The sequence below is a fragment of the Symphalangus syndactylus genome, chromosome 13, assembly GCF_028878055.3.
Source record: "Symphalangus syndactylus isolate Jambi chromosome 13, NHGRI_mSymSyn1-v2.1_pri, whole genome shotgun sequence".
Taxonomy (NCBI): Eukaryota; Metazoa; Chordata; class Mammalia; order Primates; family Hylobatidae; genus Symphalangus; species Symphalangus syndactylus.
Window position 1 is genome coordinate 59,207,773 of NC_072435.2, and position 27,273 is coordinate 59,235,045.

A 27,273-nucleotide genomic window follows, 5' to 3' on the forward strand; every position below is an offset into this window, starting at 1 on the left:
GCTTGAGCCCAGGAGTTCAAGAGCCCAAAAGCTGAGACTAGCCTGGGCAACATGTGAGATCCCATCTCTTTTAAAATAAAAATGTTTAACTAAAACAAGAAAAAGAAAATAAAGGGAAGCATCAAGGACTGTTTTGCCCCTTTCGGGTTAGCTGGTAGTGAGCGGGAGAACGAGGGAAGGCGGGCGGGACAGCCGTCTCTCCACGCCCTTTTCATTTCCACTCAAGGAGACCCACGTCGGAAGAGTGAGCGCTGCAAGACCCAGCCTGACCGCGCTGAGATTACTATGCAGCGCCCGAGCCCGCTGTCTGCCTGGCAACAGATGACGTCACCGTTGGCGCGCCCGTGACGTCAGAGGCGGGCGCCACACTTGAAGTGGCTGAGGCAGGCGGTGGCGCAGCCGCGGCGCTGTCATGGAGCTAGCGCAGGAAGCGCGGGAACTGGGTTGCTGGGCGGTCGAAGAGATGGGGGTGCCCGTAGCGGCCCGGGCCCCGGAATCGGTGCTGCGCAGGTGAGGACCGCTCCTGGAGTGAGGACTCCCCACCCTGGAGATTGAGTCTCCGGGAGTGAGAACTCCACCCCTCATTGAGGACTCAACCCCCCCCATTCCCCATCGAGAGTGACCCTAGTTACTGAGGGCTCCCTACCCTGGGAGGCACCCCAGAGTGAGGTCCCTAGCACTGGTGAGGATCCTCCACGAGTTAGCGAAGACCTCTCCTTATGGAAATAGGATCTCCAGGGTGAGGCTGTCCCCGCAGCACCTCCCCTCCCCACCCTTACCCTAACGAAGAAGGACACTCAGGAGTTAGCCGTAGCCACCCCATCGGGGATTGAATCTGTAGGAGTGATGCCCCACATCTGGTCATGAGATGGCACTTACTGGCAGTACATCCCCCACCTCCACCTCTGGATGTGACTGGATAACCCTCTCCCAGGAGAAAGGGTGCACCCGCCCCTCCCGCGCTCCCCAACCACCCGCCTTCCCAGGGAATGAGAATACCACCACACTTAGTGCAAACATCCAGTCCCTAGAAAAAAAATGTTTTACCAATTAGCCGGGTGTAGTGGTGCCTGCCTGTAGTCCTAGCTACTCTGGAGGCTGAGGTGGGAGGATCGCATGAGCCCAGGAGGTTGAGGCTGCAGGGTGCTATGATCGTACCACTGCACGCCAGCCTGGGCGACAGAGCAAGACCGTCTCTTAAAAAAAAAAGCAAAAAAAAGTTTGGGCCTTCCCTCCCCAAGAAGTGAGAACTCCCTAGTAAAGACTTCTTACCACCATCACCCTGGGAATGAGGATCCCACACCCTGTGTGCTGCCCCAGGCATATGCCTACACACTGTCCCCACAGGCTGTGTCTGGGCCAGGGGGCTGACATCTGGGCCTACATCTTGCAGCATGTGCACAGTCAGAGGTAAGCTGGGCTAGATCAGGGGAGGGGGCACAGGTGAGGCCCATAGTAACTCCTCTTTCTGCCTCTGCACTGTAGGACTGTCAAGAAGATCCGGGGAAACCTACTCTGGTAACTGCTTCTTAAAGCTATCCCCTCGTATCTTCCCCACTCCCATCTAGCCCTGTCCCCACCACAGCATCACACTTGTTGCCCTCCCCTCTGGAAGCCCCACTCATCCGCTGACTCTGGCCTCATTTTCCTAGGTATGGCCACCAGGACAGTCCACAGGTGAGAAGCATATGCTACAAGATTCTCTTTCATCTGAAAAATGACTTGTAGATCTTCTGCTCTAAGCCCAACCATGTGCTGGGTGATGCTGGGGACAATGGGTCACAAGACAGCCCTGATCCCCATCCTCATAGGATTTAAAGTCCAGTGGAGATAGCATTAGCTCCGCCAGGCGCAGTGGCTCACACCTGTAATCCCAGCACTTTGGGAGGCTCACCTGAGGGCTCCGGGAAGAGATCAGTACTGGGACAAAGATGTGGTTTGGGAGGTGGATCACCTGAGGTCAGGAGTTGGTCAGCCTGGCCAACATGGTGAAGCCCTGTCTCTAATAAAAATAAAAAATTAGCCAGGCGTGGTGGCACACGCCTGTAATCTTAGCTACTTGGGAGGCTGAGGCAGGAGAATCGCTTGAACCTGGGAGGCAGAGGTTGCAGTGAGCCAAGATCACACCACTGCACTCCAGCCTGGGCAATAGAGCAAGACTCTGTCTCAAAAAAAGAAAAAAAAATAAAAAGCATTAATTAGCTGGGGGCGGAGAGGTGGGACATGGATATGTGGCATCAAAGCTGGTGAAAAGAGATGAAGGGACAGGTATGGGAGAGATGCTGAGGCCAGTGTGGGACCCAGTGAGTGCAAGGGGCTCATATGACACCTAAAGGGAGGCCTTGGGACTTCTAGATGCAGGGCTCCAGGGAAGAGATCAGTACTGGGACAAAGATGTGGTTGTCACCAGCACAAACAGGAAACAGGCTGGAAGTGTGAGTAAGACAATCCTAGGAGGAAGGAGGGAGCCAGTACCCTAATGCTTCTGTGTCAGACACAGAAACTGCTGAGCAAAAACCCTCTGCCACCAGTTGAGGAGCCTGGTACCCCCAAAAGACAGGCCAGCCTGAGCCCCGATCAGACCATGCATCTGACCCTGAATCTGATCCTCCCAGGTCCGTCGGAAGTTAGAGCTGGAAGCTGCTGTGACCCGCCTGCGGGCAGAAATCCAGGAGCTCGACCAGAGCCTGGAGCTGATGGAGCGAGACACTGAGGCTCAAGGTAAGCCATGGGGCCAGAAGATGGGCACCAGAATGTGGGGCGGGAAAGGTGCTGATGGCCACCCCTGTTCCTCCCACAGACATGGCCATGGAGCAGGCACTTCAGCACACTCAAGACACCCAGCGTCGAGCTCTCCTCCTCCAGGCCCAAGCTGGGGCCATGCGAAGACAGCAGCATAGGCTCCGAGATCCCATGCAGCGGCTGCAGAATCAACTGAGGCGCCTGCAGGACATGGAGAGGTGGGCCTCAGGGACCCACCCTCACCAGGCTGGGCGGCCAGACATTCTCTTAGAGACCTCAGGGCTCTGCCCTGATCCCTTCTTGGGTTCCAGAATTCTGGAACCATTAGAATGGAAGGTCCATGAGGCCAGGAGGTTTTGTCATCTCAGTCACCTGTATTTTCAGTGCCTAGAATGATACCACCTGTATGCCTAGAATGATACCACCTCTATACCTAGAACACCAGCCCTGGGGAAACAGCCACAAACAGAGAACAAGTCCCTGCCCTCCTGGAGCTTACGCTGTGACACAGAGAAGACAGATAGTAAAGTAGGAACCAAACAGACCCTATCATTTCTGGTAGAGATGAGTGCTGTGAAGAAAAGCCTATCATAGATGGGAGAGGGAGATGCTGCCCTAGTGAGGGTGGTCAGCGAAGGCCTCTGAGGAGGTGACATTGAGTTGGAAGAGGAATTTCTGTGGAGAAGGAATAGCAAGAGCAGAGGCGGTGTGCTCAGCATGCAGGAAGAGCAGCCAGGGGGCCAATGTCAGCTCGAGTTTCTCAGGCAAGACCGAGAACCTGAGGAGGTGAGGTTGGAGGAGTGGACAGAGAACTGTGGATGATGCGTTGCAATTTTACCCTGACACTGGTTCGTGTCCTGGCTTGGCCACTTAAAATTGGGTGACCTTAGGCTGGGCATGGTGGCTCACACCTGTAATTCTAGCACTTTGGGAGGCCGAGGCAGGCAGCTCACTTGAGGTCAGGAGTTCGAGACCAGCCTGGCCAACATAGTGAAACCCCGTCCCTACTAAAAAATACAAAAATTAGTCGAGTGTGGTGTCACATGCCTGTAGTCCCAGCTACTCGGGAAGTTGAGGCAGGAGAATCACTTGAACCTGGGAAAAGGAGGTTGCAGTGAGCCGAGATTGCACCACTGCACTCCAGCCTGGGTGACAAGAGCAAAACTCTGTTTAAAAAAAAAAAAAAAAAAAATTGGTGACATTGGGCAAGGTATTTAACTTCTTTCTATGTGCCTCAGATTCTAAGATCTATGGAATGGGGATAATATTAATACCAAGCTTATAGGGTAGGCATGATCATTAGGTAGAATAAATCATATAAAGTACTTAGAAAAGTGCCTGTTAACCATTGTTATTATTCTGGGTTTTGTTTTGTTTTGTTTTTTTTGAGACAGAGTCTGGCTCTGTTGCCCAGGCTGTAGTGCAGTGGCGTGATCTCAGCTCACTGCAACCTCTGCCTCTGGGGTTCAAGTGATTCCCCTGCCTTAGCCTCCCCAGTAGCTGGGATTATAGGCGCATGCCACTGTGCTCGACTAATTTTTGTATTTTTGGTAGAGACGGGGTTTCACCGTGTTATCCAGGCTGGCCTTGAACTCCTGACCTCAAGTGATCCACCCACCTCGGCCTCCCAAAGCGTTGGGGTACAGGCATGAGCCACCACACTGGGCCCATTGTTATTCTGAATGCGCTGGGGAAACATCACATTATTTTGGAGGGATCTGAGCAGGGACATGATCTTCCTCCGGTTTTTTTTTTTTTTTTTTTTTTTTTTGAGATGGAGTCTCGCTCTGTCGCCCAGGCTGGAGTGCAGTGGCGCAATCTCGGCTCACTGCAAGCTCCGCCTCCCGGGTTCACGCCATTCTCCTGCCTCAGCCTCTCCGAGTAGCTGGGACTACAGGCGCCCGCCAACACGCCCGGCTAATTTTTTGTATTTTTAGTAGAGACGGGGTTTCACCGTGGTCTCGATCTCCTGACCTCGTGATCCGCCCGCCTCGGCCTCCCAAAGTGCTGGGATTACAAGCGTGAGCCACCGCGCCCGGCCCTTCCTCCGGTTTTAACAGAATCACTGACTCCTGGGTGGTGAACAGTCTCATGGGGCAAGAGCAGTGGGGAGGCTAATGCAATATTCCAGCTGGGAGGTGACAGTGGCCTAATCTGGAGACAGCTCCTGGGATCTAGGCTTAGTGATTCCTCTGACTGGCCTTGCTGGCAGTGAGAGGAGATGGGGCACAGACATCTGTTCTCCCAGGGACCCCAGCCCCAGCTGACTTCTCCCTCCAGGAAAGCCAAAGTAGATGTGACCTTTGGATCTCTGACATCAGCAGCTCTGGGCCTGGAGCCTGTGGTCCTGGTAAGCGTCCCCAGTCATGGGAGAAGGGGCAGGGAGCCTGGAGTCAGGCAGATGCCAGGGTCCCCCTCAGGTCCCTTCCTCTTCTCCCTAGCGTGATGTCCGAACAGCCTGCACCCTCCGGGCCCAGTTCCTGCAGAACCTCCTGCTTCCCCAGGCCAAGAGGAGCAGCCTACCGTGAGTGTCCCTAGCCCCCAGAGACCCTGCAAAGAACCTGGGTTTTAAGCGAGTGTCTCTTATTTATTAATTCCTCAGACACTGAGCTTCTGGGCTACGTTCTGTAGAAGGGGACTTCCAGGCTGGGAACAGAAGGAGACAGACTCATCACAAACAGTGACAGCCAGGTGGTCAGGGCTGTTGGGGGAGTGAGGAGGCCTAAGAGGCTCTGGGCACCCAGAGGCAGTGCCTTTCCCAGCTAAGAAGGCAGGGAGGGGAGAGGTTCTCTGGTGAGGAGGCTTAGCTGGGGTGAAGGGTCCAGAGAGTGTCCCAGATGAACAACCCATGTAAAGGCCCCAAGGCCAGCAGGTTGGTATAATTGGGGAACTCAAGTCTAACAGGCACAGGGACAATGACAGCCCCTACCTTATAGGGTGGTGGTGATAACTAGAGGATAACTGACATGTCTTGTAACATTCTCTGTCCCCTTACCCAACCCTACAGAACCCCTCATGATGACCACTTTGGCACTTCCTACCAGCAGTGGCTGAGCTCCGTGGAGGTGAGAGGGCAGGGCTCTCAGGAAAGCCATACCCTCCCACCCCATGATCAAAACTTAGGGTGCCAGGACCTAACTCTTTTTTTTTTTTTTTTTGAGACGGAGTCTTGCTCTGTCACCCAGGCTGGAGTGCAGTGGCGCAATCTCGGCTCACTGCAAGCTCCGCCTCCCGGGTTCACGCCATTCTCCTGCCTCAGCCTCTCCGAGTAGCTGGGACTACAGGCGCCCGCCACCACGCCCGGCTAATTTTTTTTTTGTATTTTTAGTAGAGACGGGGTTTCACCGTGGTCTCGATCTCCTGACCTCGTGATCCACCCGCCTCAGCCTCCCAAAGTGCTGGGATTACAGGCGTGAGCCACCGCGCCCGGCTGCCAGGACCTAACTCTTGATGACAGCCCTATTCCCATGGGGTCTCAGCTCACAGCCCTGCCCCGATCCTGCCCTGACTTCACCCTCCCTCCCCCTAGACGCTGCTGACAAACCACCCCCCGGGCCACGTCCTGGCTGCCTTGGAGCACCTGGCTGCAGAGCGGGAGGCAGAGATTCGGTCCCTGTGCAGTGGAGATGGGCTTGGCGATACAGAGATATCCAGGTGTGCGGCAGGGTATTCCTACAGTTGGGGAAGGCCGCTGGGACAGCCTCAGGACCTGGCCCAGCCACCTGCTGATGGGGTAGAACCGAAACCCACTGCCTGGTGGGGTGGTAGGACTGATACTGGCCACCCTTGAGTACCAAGGCAAGGCCACAGCACGGCTCTCTCAGCAGCTCTTTCCCCACCCCAGACCCCAGGCCCCGGACCAGTCAGACTCCAGCCAGACCCTGCCGTCCATGGTTCATCTCATCCAGGTGACCCCAGGGCTCGCCTCCCCACCACATTCCAACACTTCCTCAATCGCCTCACCCGTGGATCATGCCCTGGGTGTACCCTGATCCTGTACCCCCCTTGCAGGAGGGCTGGCGGACTGTGGGTGTGCTGGTCTCCCAGCGGAGCACCCTCCTGAAGGAGCGGCAAGTCTTGACCCAGTGCCTCCAGGGCCTGGTGGAGGAGGTGGAGAGACGCGTCCTGGGATCCAGTGAGAGGTGGGGGGGCTCCCTGAGCAGAGGCCTCTAGGCTGTCTCGCTTCTGAGTGTCTCAGACCATTGGACTTTTTCAGCCCCTGTGGCTCCTATCTCTGCCTCCTCTCCCTGCGGTTTCTCTCCCTGGTTTATGGTCCCTTGTGTGGCTCAGTCACCCTTCTCTCCTTTGCTCTCCTCCACTTGCCCTGCAGGCAGGTGCTGATACTAGGGCTTCGGCGCTGTGGCCTGTGGGCGGAGCTCAAGGCCCTGCGCGCTCAGAACCAGGAGCTGGAGGATGCAGCTGGGCATCGGCAGCTCCTGCTGAGGGAGCTACAGGCCAAACAGCAGCGGATCCTGCACTGGCGCCAGCTGGTGGTGAGAGGCTAGGCCCAGGGAGAGGTGGCAAGGCCTTGTGGAGGGCCAGAGGGGAGGCTTGAAAACTATGGCTAAAAACTGGGCCTGAGCCCAGTGTGGTAGCACATGCCTGTGGTTCCAGCACTTTGAGAGGCTGAGGTGGGAGGATCTCCTGAGCCCAGGAGTTCGAGGCTGAACTGAGGTATGATCACACCACTGCACTCCAGCCTGGGTGACAGAGCAAGATGCTGTCACTTCAAAGAATGCTGTCACTTAAAAATTAAGAACTGGGCCTCCTAGGCAAGAGCCCAGGTGAGACTCTCTCAGGCAGAAGCAGGACCTAAGCAGAGAGGTGCACTGAGGCTGGGAGCTGGGAGGAGTGAGTCTCAGGGTATCCTGGTTCCTCAGGAGGAGACCCAGGAACAGGTCCGCCTGCTCATCAAGGGAAACTCGGCCAGCAAGACCCGCCTGTGCCGGAGCCCAGGGGAGGTGAGATGGGAGTTGGGGTGAGGTCTGGGTAGGGCTGGATCTGCCAGGATGGGGCTGGGTGGACTTGGGATGCCCCACCCATCCCTCCCTTTCCCCACAGGTGCTAGCTCTGGTCCAGCGAAAGGTGGTCCCTACATCTGAAGCAGTGGCACCGCAGAGCCGGGAGCTGCTGCGCTGTCTGGAGGAGGAAGTCCGGCATTTGCCCCACATTCTATTGGGCACGCTGCTGAGGCACAGCCCCGGAGAGTGAGACTGGGGCCGCCCCACCCCTGCCCTGCATCCCCTGCCATGGGTGACTGTCACTCCCTGAACCTCCTCAAAAAAGATAACCCCAGACCTCCAGTGTTCCCAGGCTGCCAGACCTCACCCTTGGGTCAGCAGCCCCGGTCTTGGCATCCTAGTCCCCAGACCCACCTTGAAGTTCCTGGGCCCCCAGAGCCTCCAGAACCCAAGGCCTCCTCTCAGTCCCCACCCAACCCAGACTTCTCCCCACCCCTAGGTTGAAGCCCCTGCCCACGGTCCTCCCATCCATCCACCAGCTGCACCCCGCGTCCCCAAGGGGCTCCAGCTTTATAGCGCTGAGCCACAAGCTGGGACTGCCCCCAGGGAAGGTGAGTGCCCATCTCCTGTGACTTGTCTCCCTAACCCCGCCCCAGGTGACTGTCCTTCCCTCCTCCTCCAGGCGTCGGAGCTGCTCCTGCCGGCGGCTGCCTCTCTTCGCCAGGACCTTCTGTTCCTGCAGGACCAGCAGAGCCTCTGGTGCTGGGATCTACTCCACATGAAGACCAGCCTGCCGCCAGGCCCTCCCACCCAGGGTAGGCATGCTCTGCCACCCCATCCAGCCTCCCCGCCCATTCCCACTACCAGCAGCCTCCACGAGTCCTTACCAGCAACCCCGTTGCTTATGCAGTATCCACTGTGTGCTAAGGGCTTTAAACATTCTCCCTTGGCCGGGCGCGGTGGATCACGAGGTCAGGAGATCGAGACCACGGTGAAACCCCGTCTCTACTAAAAATACAAAAAAATTAGCCGGGCGTGGTGGCGGGTGCCTGTAGTCCCAGCTACTTGGAGAGGCTGAGGCAGGAGAATGGTGTGAACCCAGGAGGCGGAGCTTGCAGTGAGCCGAGATTGCGCCACTGCACTCCAGACTGGGCGACAGAGCGAGACTCCGTCTCAGAAAAAAAAAAAAAAAAACATTCTCCCTTGTTTCATCTGCACAGCAGTCCCATGAGGTAAGTGCTGCTGTCCTCTCCATTCTACAGAGAAGGGAACTGAGATGCAGAGGTTAGTAGGTTGCCCAAATGGCAAAGCTGGAATTTGAATCCAGGTGGTCTGAAATGGGTCTGTGCTCTCAACCATTAAGCTACACTGCCCATCGACTTTCCACGTGTTCATTCATCACCGTCACATAGTATACCTCAGCAGTTCAAAGCCTGGGAATCCTCTCCGCCCTGTCTTTTCCTAGCTGTGTGGCCTCCCCGTGCCTTAGCTTCCTCCTCAATGGAGTAAGCATAAAGCAATGTCTTACCAAGGTGCTGGGCAGATTCAGGCAGGGGACCCACACAGGGCACTGAACACTGCCTGCTATGCAGTAAGCACCCTGCATCTCCAATGTGATTAGCATCATTGTCTGTGTACACACACAGTCTCTTGGAGTCATGACGATGAGGAAAGGGACTTTTAAGACCCCCAGTTTACAGATGAGGAAACTGAAGGTCAGAGAAGTCATTCATTCCTGGATTCACTCACCAAATACTCACTGGGTGTCTACCAGGTGCTAGCCCAGATGGCTTGATGGGGAGTGAGGAGAAAGGTCCCCACCCCAGGGGTTTCCCCAGATGGAAGTAAAGAGTAAAGAATGAAAGGATAAATACATGGAAGAGGAGAATTGATGAGAAATGAACTGGCAGTGCCAGCAGCACTGGAGGAAGAGACTGTGTTCAAGCCTCTGAGTTTGGGGCTCCCTGCCCTCCACTTCTCCACGAGGGGAGGAAGCAGGGTGCAGGAGCAATGAGAGCAGCCCCAGACCCCGCACGGCCTCTGCCCACCTCAGCCTCTGCCTACCACACCCTCTACCCACCGTGCCCTCTGCCCACTTCATGTGTTTTTTATTTTTGCTTTTGTTTTTTTGAGACAAGGTCTCATTCTGTCACTCAGGCTGGAGTGCAGTGGTGCCATCCCGGCTTATTGCAGCCTCAACCTGCTGGGCTCAAGCCATCCTCCTGCCTCAGCCTCCCGAGTAGCTGGGACCACAGGCATGCACCACCAAGCCCAGCTAATTTTATATTTCTTGTAATCATGGGCATCTTGAACTTTACACATCTATCATGGAACTCCTGGTTCTCTCTACTCCAAAAAATTTTGTTCCTCCTCTTCTTGGTTTCCTCCGTTGTTAAATTATCTCACCCTCCTCATCCAAGTGCTGCACCCAGAAACCCAGGAGTCATCCTGAATTTCTCCATCTCCCCAATCCCCCCACCCTCACCAGCTTCAACCTCTCAGCAAGCCCTAAGAGTCCCATCCCCAGAGTTCTCCCATTGGCCCCCTGCCCCAGTAAGTCCACCTGACAGCATATGGAGCTGAACAAAGAGCCAGTGTCGTGATCAAGGTCACAGGGCAGGGATGGGATGAGGTCAGGATTCAGGCCCAGCTTGTCTGATCACGCTGCTCATCTGCACTTGCTGAGCTGGGCCTGTCCTGCGCACATGGAGAGGTAGGCCCAGTCCCAGTCCCAGAGGAAAGCACCGCTAGGGTGAAGCTAGAGCAGGCGGAGGAGGAAGCCTTGGGGCGAGGAGTGTTGGAGGGGCCTCCAGGAGGAAAGATGCTCTCTACTGTGGGCCCTGGGAATCGGCCAGGCTTTGCCACATCATGAAACTCAAGTACCTGCTGAAGAGCTTGGACTCTGCCTTGGGGGCACTGGAGAACCTTGGAGGGTTCTAGACAGAAGGGAGAGCATCAAATTTAGGCTTCAGGAAGATCACTGTGGTGTAGTACAGAGGATGAACCAGAGCAGGAGACCAAGGCCTGGAGCAGAGGAGAGGAAGAAATGCTCAGGAGACTGAGTGGACAGGCCATGGAGATTGATGGGCTCTCAGGGGGAGGGAGGAAGGCATCCAGAAGGAGGCCTGGGCAGGGCCGGCGGGGTGGTGGACTGCCCTTGAGATGAGGACCTGGGAGGATGGACAGGTCCTCATTTCAAGGGCAGTCCCTCAGAAGGGGACTTCCAGGCTGGGAAGAGAAGGAGACAGACTCATCATTGGTTTATGGGAGCTGCTGAGGTCAAGACTAGGGGACTGGAGACTTGGGGACCCATTGCTGTAAGGTACCAGCGAGCCAGAGGATTCAAAGCTGCCTCCCGGCTTTCTCACCCTCAGAGCTGCTGCAGATCCAGGCATCCCAGGAAAAACAGCAGAAAGAGAACCTGGGGAAGGCTCTGAAGAGGCTGGAGAAGCTGCTGAAACAGGCCCTGGAGCGAATCCCTGAGCTGCAGGGGATCGTGGGGGACTGGTGAGAGGGGAACGTGCTGCGGGTGGGAAACAGAAAAGTTAGGACTCAAGCCAGGGGCCTGGTGAGAAGAAGCAGGCCATGGTTTTGGGGGGAGGGTCTGGAGGGTCAGTCCTTTCCTCTGACGCCATGCCCTTCCCCAGGTGGGAGCAGCCGGGCCAGGCCGCCCTCTCTGAGGAGCTCTGCCAGGGCCTGTCCCTGCCCCAGTGGCGGCTGCGCTGGGTTCAGGCCCAGGGGGCCCTGCAGAAGCTGTGCAGCTGAAGAGAGGGTTCAAACGGAAGCTGAGAACTTGACACTGTTCACCCCAACACCTCACCTCCCCCAGGACATTTGGAAGAAAGCAGCACCAGGACTCCTCGGCAGTCATCCCCACCTGCACCTGCAATCCCCTCACGTGCTGTTCTGCTGCCCCCCTCAGCTCCGGGCCCCTGTCCTTTCATCCCGCTAAAGCACCCCCTGAAACCCCTTCATCACTTTCATTCTCAGCAAAAAGTAATTGAGCACCTCCTCTAGGTGCTGGGGAGCCCACACTGAACAAAAGAGAAAACCTGTCTTCCAGCAGTTGAATTCTAGGGCAGGTAGACAGAGTTTACAAGATAAGGAAAATGTATGTGTAGTATGCTGCAAGTTAACCGCTGTGTGGGAAATCCAGCAGGGGGTGGGATGTGTGATTTGAATTGAGGGCCACACTGCCCAGGTCGCACTCCATCAAGGGGTGAGCAGGAGCAACAGGGGTGGCTGAGGAAGGGCTTGCAGCTCGAGGCAACAGCACATGCAAAGGCCCTGAGCCAGGATGTGCTGGAATAAGGGCCACTGAGGGGGACAGTATAGGTTGGGGGTGAGGAATGTATTAAAAGATGAGATTGCCTTCTAGTTTGTATAATTTCTTTTTTTACATGTAAATCAGCCATTTGGAATTTATCCTAGCACATGGATCCAATTTTGTCTTATTTTACATATATCCTAGTAGCACTTACTGAAATTCCCAGTCAGAGTGGCAGTTGCCTCTGAGGGAAGGTGGGTAGCAGGGATCAACTGAGGAGGAGACACAGAAATGTCCTAGCTGATGGGAGTGTGCTGTGTTGAGCAGCGGCGGTGACGCAGGTGTAGAGATTTGTCAGAGCTCATCTAGCTGTAGTCTTTAAGGCCTGTGCATTTCCCTGCGTGGGTTACTCAATTTATAAAGCAAAGCCTTACACTTTTGAGATGCCACCTTTTTATGCACTAAATTTCCATGTTTAATTGGGTTATATCTGGCTTCTCTCCAGACCTGCTTTGTATTTAACTCTTCATGTGTCATTCCCACAGTAGCTTAATAGAAAGGCTTGTGATACATTGTCATATCTGTTTTTTTCTTTTTTTTTTTTTTTTTTTTTTGAGACGGAGTCTTGCTCTGTCACCCAGGCTGGAGTGCAGTGGCGCGATCTCGGCTCACTGCAAGCTCCGCCTCCCGGGTTCACGCCATTCTCCTGCCTCAGCCTCTCCGAGTAGCTGGGACTACAGGCGCCCGCCACCACGCCCGGCTAATTTTTTTGTATTTTTGGTAGAGACGGGGTTTCACCGTGGTCTCGATCTCCTGACCTTGTGATCCGCCCGCCTCGGCCTCCCAAAGTGCTGGGATTACAAGCGTGAGCCACCGCGCCCGGCCTTTTTTTTTTTTTTTTTTGAGACGGAGTCTCACTCTGTTGCCCAAGTTGGAGTGCAGTGGCATGATCTCAGCTCACTGCAACCTCCGCCTCCCAGGTTCAAGCCATTCTCATGCCTCAGCCTCCCCAGTAGCTAGGATTACAGGCACGCACCACCACGCCCTGCTCATTTTTATACTTTTAGTAGGGACAGGGTTTCATCATCTTGGCCAGACTGGTCTCGAACTCCCGACCTCAAGTGATCCTCCTGCCTCGGCCTCCCAAAGTGCTGGGATTACAGGCATGAGCCACCACGCCCCAACCACATTGTCATATCTGAAATGGCTGGATGCTCTTAGGTGCTTTTTCTTTTTCTTTCTTTTTTTTTTTTTTTTTTTTTTTTTTTTTTGAGACAGAACCTGGCTCTGTTCCCAGGCTGAAGTGCAGTGGCACGAACTCAGCTCACTGCAACCTCTGCCTCCTGGATTCAAACAATTCTCATGTCTCAGCCTCCTGAATAGCTGGGATTACAGGCACCCACCACCATGTCTGGCTAGTATTTGTATTTTTTGTAGAGTCGGAGCTTTACCATGTTGGCCAGGCTGCTCTCCAACTCCTGGCCTCAAGTGATTCTATCGCCTCTGCCTCCCAAATCTTCACCTGCTGGGATTACAGTTTCCCCTGTCTCGGTAATTTTTTTTCCCAAATTAAGTGAACATTAGATTTAATTTGCCTGGCCCCAGAAGAAAAACATGCACAGATGGTAGTTTTACTGGTGTTGCAGTAAGTTTTCAAATTTGGAAGTTTGGCAGCTTTATGATCTTGAACCTTGCTGTCCATCTCTCACACAACTCCTCTCTTGGCCTCCAGAGCCCCTTTACCCTCCCAGCTTTCCTCCTGCCCCTGGCTGCTGTTTCCCAGCCTTTCCACATTGGCTTTCCCATGCAGTCCTTAGTGTGCCCGCTCCTCCTGTCTCTCCTCATCACAGTTCCCAGCCCCCACCTTCAACTGAACTCAACAAAATCTTCAACTTCATACAGTAGTCACATTGTTAGTAATAACACTGGCATTTTTATTTTGATAAAATAGACCGTTTAAATTTTTGAGAGTCTACCTTATATTTTTTGAATTAAAGCAAATAAGTAGTGATGTAATGTCATTGGGGACCAAGGTTTTTAGTGTAAATGAAAAAAGATAACATATAGACTCAAAGAAGTAAACACCCTGTAGTCTTTCATATGAATTGGAAATATCAGAATAAAGTCATGATTTTTCTCTTTCTAAAAAATATGTATTTCCCTAGTTAAGTCCCCTGAAAAGGTCTAAATATGACACCCCAGTAACACTGAGCAGCACTAGTGTACAGACTGTGGTCTCTAAGTGCCATTTCTGACTAAGAACCAAGGACTCATGAAAACAGCTGATTCCAGGTCTGGGGCAAGAAATGTGCAAAATGTGTCCAGGATATTTTGTGCCAGGAAGCAAAGAAGTCCTCCAAGACTACTGTGGCCAAGTCAAAGGAACTCAGGAGCCAGTCTGAAGGGCTCTCACTGGCCAAAGGTGGGACATGTTGAGCAGCAAAAAGAACCACAGTGGTTCGAAGCACATCAAATACGCCTGAATGTGTAAGTTCATATTAATACTCATATACCTCATTGAAATCACCTTTGAAGAGTACTAGGAACCCACTATTTTGAAATTTTTTTATATATAAAATAAAAGAATCAAGCATGTTCTCTATTTTTCTCACATGTGAACAAGTAACCAATTTTTTTTTTTTTTTTTTTTTTTAAGACGGGGTCTTGTGCTGTCGCCCAGGCTGGAGTGCAATGGTGAGATTTTGGCTCACTGCAACCTCCGCCTCCCCGATTCAAGTGATTCTCTTGCTTCAGCCTCCTGAGTAGCTGGGATTACAGGTGCACGCCACCATGCCCAGCTAATTTTTGTATTTTTACTAGAGACAGGGTTTTGCCACGTTGGCCAGCCTGGTCTCGAACTTCTGACTTCAGGTAATCTGCCTGCCTCAGCCTCCCAAAGTGCTGGGATTATAGGTGTGAGCCACTGTGCCCGGCCTAAGTAACCAAATTTCTGATGAAGAGGTTATTTATGGAAGAATCACAACTAATAACTTCAGAGAAAATACTAGAATTCAAAAACCACTATTTGCCATTAATTAATTAAGTGATGGATGCAGGTAATGATGATCAAGGGCTACTAAAACTATTAGGGGAAAGGTTGATTGGGCTTCTTAAAATAGGTAGACCAGGATGACACCACTGATCAATCCTGACACCAAAGGAAGGCAACCAGACATCTTGTGCTTCTGATGGGATCCAATAGGATACAAGGGATATGATACCATACAATATTATCTATGAAGTGTGCTTTTACCAAATTAAACCTAAATCTCATCTAGCCTTAGCTCTCACTACAAGCATATGGGAAAGGGGCAGGAGGCAGTCAGAAACAAGTGAAACAAAAAGGATGTAATTAGTTAAATTCAAAATGTGTGACACCCTATAGGACAAATGATCCAGTTTCTTCAATAAAGAGAAGGCAAAAGGGGGAATGGAGAAAGAAAGAAGAAAAAGAGGGAGGGAAGAAGGGAGGAAGGAAGGAAAGCAAGCAAGCAGGCAGGTATTCATTTGTACTGATTCATACTGCAGCTTCAAGAAACCAAGGCAGCCAATAAAATTAAATTTTTTTCTTTTTCTTTTTTTTTGACACTGAGTCTCGCACTGTCACCAGGGCTGGGGTGCAGTGGTGCAATCTTGGCTCACTGCAACCTCCACCTCCTGGGTTCAAGCGATTCTCCTGCCTCAGCCTCCCAAGTGGCTCAGATTACAGGCGCTCGCCACCTATAATGTTTGTATTTTTAGTAGAGACAGGGTTTCACCATGTTGGCCAGGCTGGTCTTGAACTCCTGACCTCGTGATTCGCCCGCCTCGGCCTCCCAAAGTGCTGGGATTACAGGTGTAAGCCACCTCGCCTGGCCTCTAAGTTTTTCTTGTTGGTAAACATCTGAGCAAGCAAAAATTTAAGTCTTGACAGGAAAAAAAAAGACAATGAAATGCAATATTTGGACCTTGTTTTGATCCTGATTCTACTATTGTATAAAGACACTTTTGAGACAAGGAAAACTGAACACGGCCTGGGTGTTAGATGATATTAAGAAATTAATTTAATGATATTCATAATGTTATAGTTAATGGTATTTTTTTTTTTCTTGACACTGAGTTTCACTCTATCGCCCAGGCTGGAGTACAGTGACGCGATCTCGGCTCACTGCAACCTCTGTCTCCCGGGTTCAAGCAATTCTCCCGCCTCAGCCTCCCGAGTAGCTGGAAGCACAGGCGCACGCCACCACGGCCGGCTAATTTTTGTATTTTTAGTAGAGACAGGGTTTCACCATGTTGGCCAGGCTGGTCTCGAATCCCTGACCTCAGGTGATCCGCCCACCTCGACCTCCCAGAGTGCTTGGATTACAGGTGTGAGCCACTGAACCCGACGTTAATGGTATTTTTTAAAAATAGTGCTTATCGGCCGGGCGCGGTGGCTCACGCCTGTAATCCCAGCACTTTGGGAGGCCGAGGCGGGCAGATCACGAGGTCAGGAGATGGAGACCATCCTGGCTAACACGGTGAAACCCCGTCTCTACTAAAAATACAAAAAATTAGCCAGGCGTGGTAGCGGGCGCCTGTAGTCCCACCTGCTTGGGAGGCTGAGGCAGGAGAATGGCGTGAACCCAGGAGGTGGACCTTGCAGTGAGCCGAGATCGCGCCACTGCACTCCAGCCTGGGCCACAGAGCGAGACTCCGTCTCAAAAAAAAAAAAAAAAAAAAAAAATAGTTCTTATATGTTAAGGAGACATAATGGCGCATTTATGACTGAGTTGATGTCTGGAATTTGCTTTAACATACTCCAGCAAAAAAATATAAAAATAAGAAAAGTATAAGGCCACGCGCAGCGGCTCATGCCTGTAATCCCAGCACTCTGGGAGGCCGAGGCGAGTGGATCACTTGAGATCAGAAGTTTGCGACTAGCCTGGCCAACATGGTGAAACCCCGCCTCTACTAAAAATACAAAAATTAGCCGGGTGTGGTAATACACACCTGTAATCCCAGCTACTAGGGAAGCTGAGGCAGGAGAATCCCTTGAGTCCAGGAGGTGGAGGTTGAAGCGAGCCAAGATCACACTACTGCAATCCAGCCTGGGCGACAGAGCGAGACTCCGTCTCAAAAAAAAAAAAAAAAAAAAAAAGGAACTTTGTAACATTCTCCCCGCCCTTGAGAATGTACTTTGTACGCCTATCTCAAACCTGTAAGAACTAATGATAATCCCACCACCCTTTGCTGACTCCTTTTTCGGACTCAGCCCGCCTGCACCCAGGTGAAATAAACAGCCTTGTTGCTCACACAAAGCCTGCTTGGTGGTCTCTTCACACGGACGCGCGTGACAAGTACAGATCAAGTGAAATCCAGAAGTGTTGAATATTGGTAGCGTTTGAGATGTACTTAAGAGTGCGTTATGCTATTCCCCTTAATGTACGTGTTTGAAAATATTCAGAATAAAACACTTGTGAAGGCTACGGGAAAAAAAAAAAAGGGTCAGCTGTGGCCCAAGAAAAGACAGGGACCAAGCCCACGGACGTGCTCCTCTTAGTTGCACTAGTCTCTGGGTCTTGGCTCCCACCCTGAACAGCTCTCATCTTTAAATGTCTTCAGCTGTCCTCCTCCAGGAAGCCGGGTCAGGCGCTTCCTCCCAGGCGTCTCCGGTCTTCGTGGGAACTACAAGTCGGGTGTCAACCCACTCCAGGATAGAGGCCCTCAGGCGCCAGCCAGGCATCCCAGCCTTGCCCAACCCTGGGGTTGACAAGGACTTTAGCGTCTTTTTAAACTTCCGGCGCGGGCTCCGCGGTGGCACAGGAGGGCCCTCCGAACTTTCCTGCGATCTCAAAGGTCCAGATTCCACATTGGGGATGGGCCCAACTGACTTTGCTTCGCTCTCATTAGCCCGTGGTCCTCCAGGAAGGCGGGGCCGCCTCTCCGCTGTGCTCTCATATGCCCAGGTTCTTACGTTCGTTTGTCCTTCTCTCACTCTGATTGGCCTACATTCCCCTGAGGGTGTGGCCAAATCTCATTGGCTCTCGCGCCCGAATATATGACGTCATGCGCCAGTGCCCGTCGCTTTTGCTGGACGTCATACGCGGGAGCCCACCCGGACGAAGGCGGAGAGTAGACAGCAGAACCAGCGGCGGCGGCTAAGCTGGGACAGTAGTAGTTGGCGACAGCGACGACGGCAGCGATGGCTGGGGCGGGGCCGGCCCCGGGACTCCCGGGTGCAGGAGGACCCGTGGTCCCGGGTCCTGGCACTGGCATCCCGGGCAAGAGCGGCGAGGAACGCTTGAAGGAAATGGAGGCGGAGATGGCCCTGTAAGGCCCGCGACAGGGAGTGATAAAAGTCGTCCCAGAGCCAGAGCCAGCGAATCTCGGAGCCTCCAGGCCTCGATAGGCCGGAGATACGGCTCTAACATGGGGAAGTGGGGCCTTCGGGATTGTGGGGGCGAGGATAGGGGAGAGGTTGGCAGGGGTGAGGGTCCTCTCGCGATATACCCAGAGTTCCAAAATTGGTACGAGGTCCTGAGCGCTGATGTCTGTTCTACTCCTCCAGGTTTGAGCAGGAAGTTCTGGGGGCTCCAGTACCTGGAATCCCAACTGCTGTGCCTGCGGTGCCCACGGTCCCCACGGTAGAAGCGATGCAGGTCCCAGCGGCTCCTGTGATCCGCCCAATTATCGCGACCAACACATACCAGCAGGTACGGCTGAGCTAAGGCATGTAAGTCAGGGAACACAATGCCTCGAACACAGTAGGTGTTTGTGTACAGAGAGCTGTTGACGTTTTGGCTTGTTGACTAATTAGCATGACAAATATTTTATATGCCAGGCACTGAGAACACAGTAATGACTGAGAGAGACATTTCTGCCCTGTGGGAGGTTATATTCTAGAGTATGTTGTCCAGTAGAGCTTTCTGCAATGAGAATGTTCTGATATATTTAAAATTTATATTTAATAGTTCGTTATTCTCATTAGTCACATTTCAAGTGCTCAGTAGCCAACTATATATGACTAGTAGAGAAAGAGAGAGAAATTATTAAGATGAAAATAGGCTGGGCGCCGGGCACAGTGGCTCACACCTGTAATCCCAGCACTTTGGGAGGCCGAGGCGGGCAGATCACAAGGTCAAGAGATCGAGTCCATCCTGGCCAACATGGTGAAACCCCGTTTCTACTAAAATTACAAAAATTAGCTGGGTGTGGTGGCATGCGCCTGTAGTCCCAGCTACTTGGGAGGCTGAGGCAGGAGAATCGCTTGAACCTGGGAAGCAGAGGTTGCAGTGAGCTGAGATTGCGCCACTGCACTGGAGCCTGGTGACAGAGCGAGACTCTCTCTCAAAAAAAAAAAAAAAAAAAAGCCCTGAGGCAGGTGCATACCTGTTGTGTTCAAGGAACAGCAAGGAGACCAGTGACAGTGGAGTGAGCAAAGAGGAAAGTGGGAGGAGATAAGGACAGAGAGGCGAGGCCAAATCTTGTAGAGCCTTACGGCCATTTTAAGAACCCTGGCAGCCAGGCATAGTTGCTCAGGCCTGTTATCCCAGCACTTTGGGAGGCCAAGGCAGGTAGATCACGAGGTCAGGAGTTCAAGACCAGCCTGGCCAACATGGCGAAACCCCATCTCTACTAAAAATAGAAAAATTAGCCGGGTGTGTTGGCGGGCGCCTGTAATCCCAGCTACTCAGGAGGCTGAGGCAGGAAAATCACTTGAACCTGGGAGGTGGAGGTTGCAGTGAGCCAAGCTCGTGCCACTGCACTCCAGCCTGGGCAACAGAGCCAGACTCCATCTCAAAAAAAAAAAAAAAAAGACTGTAAGGGACAAGGGCAGAAGCCAGGAGATGGAGGAAGGGGCTAGTACAGTAATCTAGACAGGAGTTAATGGTGGCTTGGATGGAGGTTGTGCATGGGAGATGGGGAGGACAGGCTGGACACAGTTTCAGTTGGTGCTAAGTGCTGTGGGGAAGATGAAATAAGGTGAGAGAAGTTGCTGCTCAGAGAGCCCTAGTGTGATCCCAAAAGCCTCCCCGAGAAGTGGCATTTTAGCTAAGAACTGAGATAGCCAGCCACATACAGAGCACAAAGCATGATGCTCTTGGTCTCTTGGGGTGAGCTGGCCGCAGCACATGGGGGATGCTGTCAGGCCCCTCACCCTGACCTCTTCCCCGACAGGTCCAGCAGACTCTGGAGGCCCGAGCAGCTGCTGCAGCCACAGTAGTTCCTCCCATGGTGGGTGGCCCTCCTTTTGTAGGCCCTGGTAAGTAAAGAATGGCAAGGTGAGGGGGTTGGGCAATCAGGCAGGGTGGTAAAAAGGCGTGCCCAGGACTCTCCTCCCACCATCCTTGCCTCTCCCCTCCCAACAGTTGGCTTTGGCCCTGGTGATCGGAGTCACCTGGACAGTCCAGAGGCTCGAGAAGCCATGTTCCTGCGGCGGGCAGGTGAGTCTGGGGCCAGGGACCCCCACATTTAATCAGGCACTCTTGTTTACATGACTTCAGCCTCTTGCCGAAATCCTTGCTCTAAATTACCCTTTGCATTTGATCCCAACTTGATGTTGTCATCCTAAAGCACGAACCTGATCATGTCCTTTCTGATGATGTCAAGTCAATTTTGTTTTAACCTGATCATTGCAAACCAACCCTCCTGCTGTCAGTCCTAATTCCAAATTGCCACAGCACTCAACACCTCATAACAAGCTATATCATTTCTTATTTACTGTGGCTATCATCTTTTGCATCCTCTTAAAATATAAGCTCCATGAGGGGCAGAAGTCTCAGTATCTGCCACATAGGAAGCATTATGTACTGTCTGTTGATGGGATGAACAGACTGTCGAGACAAGCGCCAGGCTTTTCCCCTGGCAGTCACAACCCTACATGACCTTGCCGCTTGCAGGGAGAGATCCCCAGCAGCCCAAACATTTCTGGGATGTGCCAGCAGTGCTTTTGTTAAGGTCCCTTCTCTCCTTGCTCACTGTCACCCAGCTGTAATCTTCCAGCCATCCTCCCCCCAGGCCATTTTCTACATTCCACTTTTTGTTCTTCAGGTAACCTTTACTCACACTGTCAATTTGTAGGACATTACTTGCTTATATGTATGAGAAGAATGAGTGTTTTTATTTGGATGTAAAATTCTGGTATAATCTCTGTTAAACCAAACATGCTACTTATGTTACCTAAATCCTGTTATACTTGTTAATCTGATGATCTCTGAGAAGTTGTAATGTCTCTTACTTTTTAGTATGGTTTTGATCAAAATGCAAATCTGACCTACTCCCCCTGCCCAGCTTCCAACCCTGCTGTGGCTCCCAGTGCCCTCAGGAGGACACCCATGGCTCAGCCAAGAATGCTGTGCTTTAAAAACAAAAAAGCTCTACTTGGGTGCCTGCTGGCTGCTCAGCCCTTCTCATGACACTCTCTAAGCCCCGCTGCTTCTATTACAGTTACACTAAACTGAAAAGGGAAAGGTTTTGCTTATAAATACTCTCCCTGCCAATAATATTCCCACTCACCCTTTGCCTAACACTTCATTGCCCCTCGGGTCTGAGCTCACAGGTCCCTTTCTCCAGGAAGCCTTCACTAGACCTGGCTGGGTCAGAGGGCTCCCCTCTCTTAGCACTGATCCCGCTGCCTGGGCTTCCCTGCTTCCAGCCCTGGTCCCCATTGGCTCTCCTTCTCTAGTGATGTCTCCATTCCCTCCTCCTCTGGACCAGGAGCTCCCTGAGAACCCTGGGTCTGTTGGTGTGTCCCCAGCATTGCCTGCCACAGGGCTGAGCCAGAGGAGCTTCTCAGTGGTAAATGTTGATGGAATGAACCAGGGGAGAGGCCCCCACATCTCCAGGAGGGCTCCCTAGACTCTTCTCCAGGATTTCTTGGATGCTGAGAGTACACACACACACACACACGCGCATGCACACACACCTTGTCCCAAGTGCCCCTGTCCCCCATGACACACACCCCCATCTCTCTCTCCCACAGCCGTGGCCCCCCAGAGGGCCCCTGTCCTGCGTCCAGCCTTCGTCCCCCACGTGCTACAGAGAGCAGGTGAGGGGCCAGGGTCATCATCCCTGCCACATAACTCCCCCCAGGCCCTGGAACTCCCCACTAACACCCTGACAGATTCCGCTCTCTCCTCTGCAGCAGCCGGCCCCCGCCCTATGGCCCTACGGCCCCCTCACCAGGCCCTCGTGGGCCCCCCTCTGCCTGGGCCCCCTGGACCACCCATGATGTTGCCACCAATGGCTCGGGCCCCAGGGCCCCCGCTGGGCTCGATGGCTGCACTGAGGCCCCCTCTGGTGAGTGTGGACAGGGAACTAATGGTTAGACGTGCGGTGGACGGGGAGACCATCCATCCTGGTCCAATGGGCTATGTCTGAGTTGGCCTCTCCCCTGACTTTCTGTTTCTCTACCTTCTCACTCTGCCTTTGTCTCTGTCTCTTTCTGCATCTTTCTGTGGCAAAATCTGTTCTCTCCTTTTGTGAAGGGAGTACAGAGAGAAACACATGCTATTGGAATATTTCTCTTTTGATTGTTCCTGATGTTCTTGTCTGTGGCTGTTTGTCTCTCTCTGCCTATGTTTCTCCTTCTCTGTGTTTGTCTGGCTGGAGACTGTCTGCCTGGGTGTCTCTTGGCTGCTCTCTGGCCCCCAGGCCCTTGCTTTGTTGGATGGAATGGGGATGAGAGTAAGGTCTGAGCCTGTGAGCCGGCCCCCCTCATGCTCTCTTCTTACCCACAGGAAGAGCCAGCAGCACCCCGAGAGCTGGGCCTAGGCCTGGGGTTGGGCCTGAAAGAGAAGGAAGAGGCAGTGGTGGCGGCGGCAGCTGGGCTGGAGGAGGCTACTGCGGCTGTGGCCGTGGGGGCAGGAGGTGCCCCAGCTGGCCCTGCAGTCATTGGGCCCAGCCTGCCGCTGGCCCTGGCCATGCCATTGCCTGAGCCTGAGCCCCTGCCCCTCCCGCTGGAGGTCGTCCGCGGCCTCCTGCCCCCACTGCGCATTCCTGAACTCCTGTCCCTGCGTCCTCGGCCCCGGCCCCCTCGGCCAGAGCCACCCCCAGGCCTCATGGCTCTTGAGGTAAGCAGGGAGCCTAGCGGTGAGGGAACAGAGGGGACGGGGGGTGCAGACAGGGGCCCAGGAACTTCCACACAGACAGACCGGGCAGCAGGAGGACCCAGGGGAGGGAGGCGGACACATGTGCCCCACATCCAGAAGCACATCCAGCCCTTACTGTGGTGGCAGGAGGGTCGGGGACCAAAGGACAGTGGGAGACCCCAGTACCAAGCCCTTTGCACCCATCCCCTTTCTTCTGCAGGTCCCAGAGCCCCTGGGTGAAGACAAGAAGAAGGGGAAGCCAGAGAAATTGAAACGGTGCATTCGCACAGCGGCAGGGAGCAGCTGGGAGGACCCCAGCCTGCTGGAGTGGGATGCAGGTAAGCTGCTGAAGCTCGAGGTCAGGCGTGGCTCGGCCAAGGTCAGACCAGGCTGCTGTCCTTGGGCTGCAGACTGGGAGGGTGAACCCTCTCAGTAGGGTGGGCGCTGTTGTTAGCCCACCTTGGGGAGGGGGAGGCTATGGCTCAGGGGCTGGTTCCTCACCTAGCCATGGGCCGGAGCTTGGTGGAGGTGACGGGGACATGGGGCTTTGTAGCCCATTTTACTCATGAGGTGCCTGGCTTCAGAGAGCATTCTTTTTTTTCCCAACTCTTAGGAAAAAAAAATTTTTTCTGTTTTTTTTTGAGATGGAGTCTCACTCTGTCGCCCAGGCTGGAGTGCAGTGGCACGATCTTGGCTCACTGCAGCCTCCGCCCCCCAGGTTCAAGTGATTCTCCTGCCTCAGCCTCCCAAAGTGCTGGGATTACAGGCATGAGCCACTGCACCCGGCCGGGAAAAATTTTAAACACAGAATGGCACAGTAAACAGCCGTCTACCCACCACCTAGATTCTGCAATTAACATTTTGCTGTGTTCACTTTTTTCCTCTTTGTGTATGTATGTGGTTTCTTTGTTTTTAGCTCAGTCATTTGAAGCAAGTTATAAGTGAAGTAATCACTTATAAATATCTCAGTATTTATCTCCTAAGAAAAGAGATATTTTGGCCAGGCATGGTGGTTCACACCTGTAATCCCAGCACTTTGGGAGGCGGAGGCAGGCGGATCACTTGAGGTCAGGAGTTCAAGACCAGCCTGGCCAACATGGTGAAACCCCGTCTCTACTAAAAATACAAAAAATTTAGCCAGGCGTGGTGGGAGGCACCTATAATCCCAGCTACTCGGTTGGCTGAGACAGGAGTATCGCCTGAACCTGGGAGGCAGAGGTTGCAGTGAGCCAAGATCAGGCCACTGCACTCCAGCCTGGCAACAACGAGACTCCATCTCAAAAAAAAAAAAAAAAAGAAAAAAAGAGAGATACTTTTTGCATATCATAATACTATTATCAACTCTAAGAACATTAACTAATTCGGTATCTTCTTCTCAGTTTATATTCGTATTTCCCTAGGTGTCCCAAAACTCTGTTAGAACTATTAATGTTTTTGCCCTGAACCAGCATGCATGCAGTTTTATGTCCCTCAATTATATGGTTTTTTTTGTTTGTTTGTTTTTTGTTTTGTTTTGAGATGGAGTTTCGCTCCGTCGCCCAGGCTGGAGTGCAGTGGTGCAATCTCGGCGGCTCACTGCAACCTCCACCTGCCGGGGTCAAGTAATTCTCCTGCCCCAGCCTCCCAAGTAGCTGGGACTACAGGCGTGCACCACCATGCTTGGCTAATTTTTTGTATTTTTAGGAGAGATGGGGTTTCACCATGCTGGCCAGGCTGGTCTCGAACTCCTGACCTCGTGATCCGCCCGCCTCAGCCTTCCAAAGTGCTGGGATTACAGGCATGAGTCACCACGCCCAGCCTCGATTGTATCTTAATAAGAACGGTCTCTTTCCTACCTCTTTGTTTTGTATATATTTTTTGAAGTGTCCAGGGCAGTTGTCATGTATGAGGTCCCACCTTCTGAGTTTGTCCGGTTGTTTGCTCCTGGCATCGCCTAACTTGTTCTTAGAGTGTCCCATATCACAGACGCCATGGGGCAGCCATGCAATGGCTGAAGAAGGAGATGGACCCCTCCTGCCTCAGTGTTTGACTTCCGCCCCCTCTCCTGGGACTGTCTACCTGGCCCAGAGAAGACCCTAGCTCTGTGACCTTGGGCAAGTCACTTAGCCTGGTTTTGTTTTGTTTCTTCTTTTTTTTCTTTTTCCTTTTTTTTGAGACAGAGTCTCGCACTGTCACCCAGGTTGGAGTGCAGTGGTATAATCTTGGCTCGCTGCAGCCTCCGCCTTCTGGGTTGAAGCAATTCTCCCACCTCAGCCTTCCGAGTAGCTGGGATTACAGGCACCCACCACCACACCCAGCTAATTTTTGTATTTTTTAGTAGAGATGGAGTTTCACCATGTTGGTCAGGCTGGTCTTGAACTCTTGAGCTCAAGTCATCCACCTGCCTCAGCCTCCCAAAGTGCTGGGATCACAGGCGTGAGCCACTGTGCTTGGCTCACTTAGCTTTTTAAGCCTCATCTTCCTCCTCCCCTCCCTTGTGGGGACAGGGATTCACTGGGACAGAGCATGTTCAGTGGAAGCCCAGGCCCAACTCAGAGGCAGCATGAGAATGTCAGCTGGGTGCAGCCATGGCGGAGGAGCAAGCAGCATGTCTAGGTCTCAAGGGGGAGTTAGGGCAGGCTTTGTAGGGAAGCAGGGCTGAGGAAAGATGAAGCCCATGTTCCTGAGGTGCCATGACGGGCAGCCAGTGGGTGACGGGGGTCCAGGGGACCAAGGGACACCAAGGCTCAGAGGAAAGGCCAGGGCTAGGGCAGAGTTAGGGGTGTTACTACAGGAATGAGCGAGGTGGCCCTGGGGTGAGGAGGGCAGTGCAGTTCAAGGTTAAAAGTAAGGACTCGAGCCAGATGCCTGAGTTCGTCTTAGCTCTGCCACTTCCTGCTTGTGTCACTTTGGGCAGTGACTTCACCTCTCTGTGCCTCAGTGTAAAAGCATGGTTGGGAATGCCAGAAATGGAAACACCCCTCCAGGTGCCCAGCAGAGCTCCTGGCACAGGGTCAGTAGGTGTTGACCATTATTACTAAGAGGTCCCTAGGCAGAGACTAGATACCTCCGAAAAGGTGGGGTCATTCAGACAAGGTAGACACCAGGCAAGGCCTTTGCATCCTCTGATGTCATCTCTCCCCCATCCCCAGATGACTTCCGGATCTTCTGTGGAGATCTGGGCAATGAGGTGAACGATGACATCTTGGCACGCGCCTTCAGCCGCTTCCCATCCTTCCTTAAGGCCAAGGTGATCCGTGACAAGCGCACAGGCAAGACCAAGGGCTACGGCTTCGTCAGCTTCAAGGACCCCAGCGACTACGTGCGCGCTATGCGTGAGATGAATGGTGGGTGCAGCCTCCCCTGGGAACTGCAGGCGCGGCAGGTGCTGGCCTAAGCCTGACCCGAGCCTACCTTGAACCCTCTGTCTCCACAGGGAAGTATGTGGGCTCGCGCCCCATCAAGCTTCGCAAGAGTATGTGGAAGGACCGGAATCTGGACGTGGTCCGCAAGAAGCAGAAGGAAAAGAAGAAGCTGGGCCTGAGATAGGGTCTGTGGCCAGGCACCCGCTCCCACCTGGCCGGGCGCTGGCTCCTCCCTCAGTTCTCTTTGGAAAACCCCCAGCTGTCCACCCATCCCCTGCCCCAAAACCAGTTTCAATAAATTTACGTTCATTTCCACCCCTGGCTGGGCATGGAAGCACGCTGTGGGGAGCAGGGCTTGGCTTCCCCATACCTGGAAATGGCGGGGAGCCTTGAGAGTTTACCCAGACAAACACCCAGGCGGGGACTTCTGAGCCCTTCCTGCGCACCCATTCCCTCTTCAAACCTCTTCCACACATGCTGAGTGCTGCTTATTCCAGAGGAGAAAGGGGGGCCAATGGCAAGGGTGAAGCCAAGCTGAGGCCCACCCCCATGTCCTGGCTACTTCCTGTGTTCTCAGCACCAAGGTAGGAGATCTAGGCCTTTCCCTTCTGGAGCTCACAGCCTTCTAGGCCCTCTTCCATCCAGTAGACTCTCACCAAGGGTCTGAACAGTGCTTGGGGACACAATGGTGACTAAAAGTCCTGGGCCCTGCACCCTTAGAACTCAAGGTCCAGTGGCAGAAAATAGGCCCAGTGCCCTGACAGTAAGAGTGGTCAGGGCAGGATGGGGGCACCCAGGGTGCTGACCTGTGCGTAAGGGGCTCTTCCTGAAGGAACTGTCCACCCCCAAGTCTCCTCTGGGGCTTTCCAGCTTCTCCAGTCTGCCACACCCAGCCAGCTCACCGT

At 53.2% G+C, this 27,273-nt stretch overlaps 2 protein-coding genes across 5 annotated transcripts; both read left to right on the plus strand.

Annotated features, from left to right (window-relative positions):
* The first annotated feature begins 332 nt into the window (after positions 1-332).
* On the plus strand, positions 333-13,935 carry HAUS5 (HAUS augmin like complex subunit 5). Its single transcript, XM_055240036.2, has 19 exons — positions 333-510; positions 1,348-1,410; positions 1,486-1,518; positions 1,653-1,677; positions 2,616-2,721; positions 2,801-2,960; positions 5,023-5,092; positions 5,184-5,266; positions 5,750-5,807; positions 6,272-6,396; positions 6,587-6,650; positions 6,754-6,884; positions 7,073-7,235; positions 7,623-7,703; positions 7,804-7,949; positions 8,203-8,314; positions 8,386-8,518; positions 11,078-11,210; positions 11,351-13,935. The coding sequence occupies exons 1-19, from the start codon at positions 413-415 to the stop codon at positions 11,466-11,468; spliced, it is 1,902 nt and encodes a 633-aa protein (XP_055096011.1). The 5' UTR covers positions 333-412; the 3' UTR covers positions 11,469-13,935.
* A 4,067-nt stretch (positions 13,936-18,002) lies between these two features.
* Positions 18,003-26,683, plus strand: RBM42 (RNA binding motif protein 42). 4 transcript variants are annotated; one of them, XM_055240043.2, is made up of 10 exons: positions 18,003-18,264; positions 18,503-18,647; positions 20,113-20,197; positions 20,304-20,378; positions 21,917-21,982; positions 22,058-22,233; positions 22,674-23,006; positions 23,245-23,362; positions 26,156-26,350; positions 26,440-26,683. In XM_055240043.2, the coding sequence occupies exons 1-10, from the start codon at positions 18,137-18,139 to the stop codon at positions 26,550-26,552; spliced, it is 1,434 nt and encodes a 477-aa protein (XP_055096018.1). In that variant the 5' UTR covers positions 18,003-18,136; the 3' UTR covers positions 26,553-26,683. The 4 variants fall into 4 exon arrangements, with proteins under 4 accessions (XP_055096018.1, XP_055096020.1, XP_055096019.1 ...); XM_055240044.2 differs by having other exon boundaries at positions 18,016-18,264; positions 22,079-22,233; XM_055240045.2 differs by lacking the exon at positions 21,917-21,982 and having other exon boundaries at positions 22,079-22,233.
* The last annotated feature ends 590 nt before the right edge of the window (positions 26,684-27,273 follow it).

Excerpts from the sequence above, each read along its gene's own strand:
- HAUS5 (XM_055240036.2), top strand. The coding sequence starts at position 413 with ATGGAGCTAGCGCAGGAAGCGCGGGAACTGGGTTGCTGGGCGGTCGAA. Across the intron at positions 1,411-1,485 it reads CAGCATGTGCACAGTCAGAG|GACTGTCAAGAAGATCCGGG; the intron begins GTAAGCTGGGCT and ends TCTGCACTGTAG. Across the intron at positions 7,704-7,803 it reads TGTGCCGGAGCCCAGGGGAG|GTGCTAGCTCTGGTCCAGCG; the intron begins GTGAGATGGGAG and ends CTTTCCCCACAG.
- RBM42 (XM_055240043.2), top strand. The coding sequence starts at position 18,137 with ATGGCTGGGGCGGGGCCGGCCCCGGGACTCCCGGGTGCAGGAGGACCC. Across the intron at positions 20,379-21,916 it reads CATGTTCCTGCGGCGGGCAG|CCGTGGCCCCCCAGAGGGCC; the intron begins GTGAGTCTGGGG and ends TCTCTCCCACAG. Across the intron at positions 21,983-22,057 it reads CCACGTGCTACAGAGAGCAG|ATTCCGCTCTCTCCTCTGCA; the intron begins GTGAGGGGCCAG and ends ACACCCTGACAG.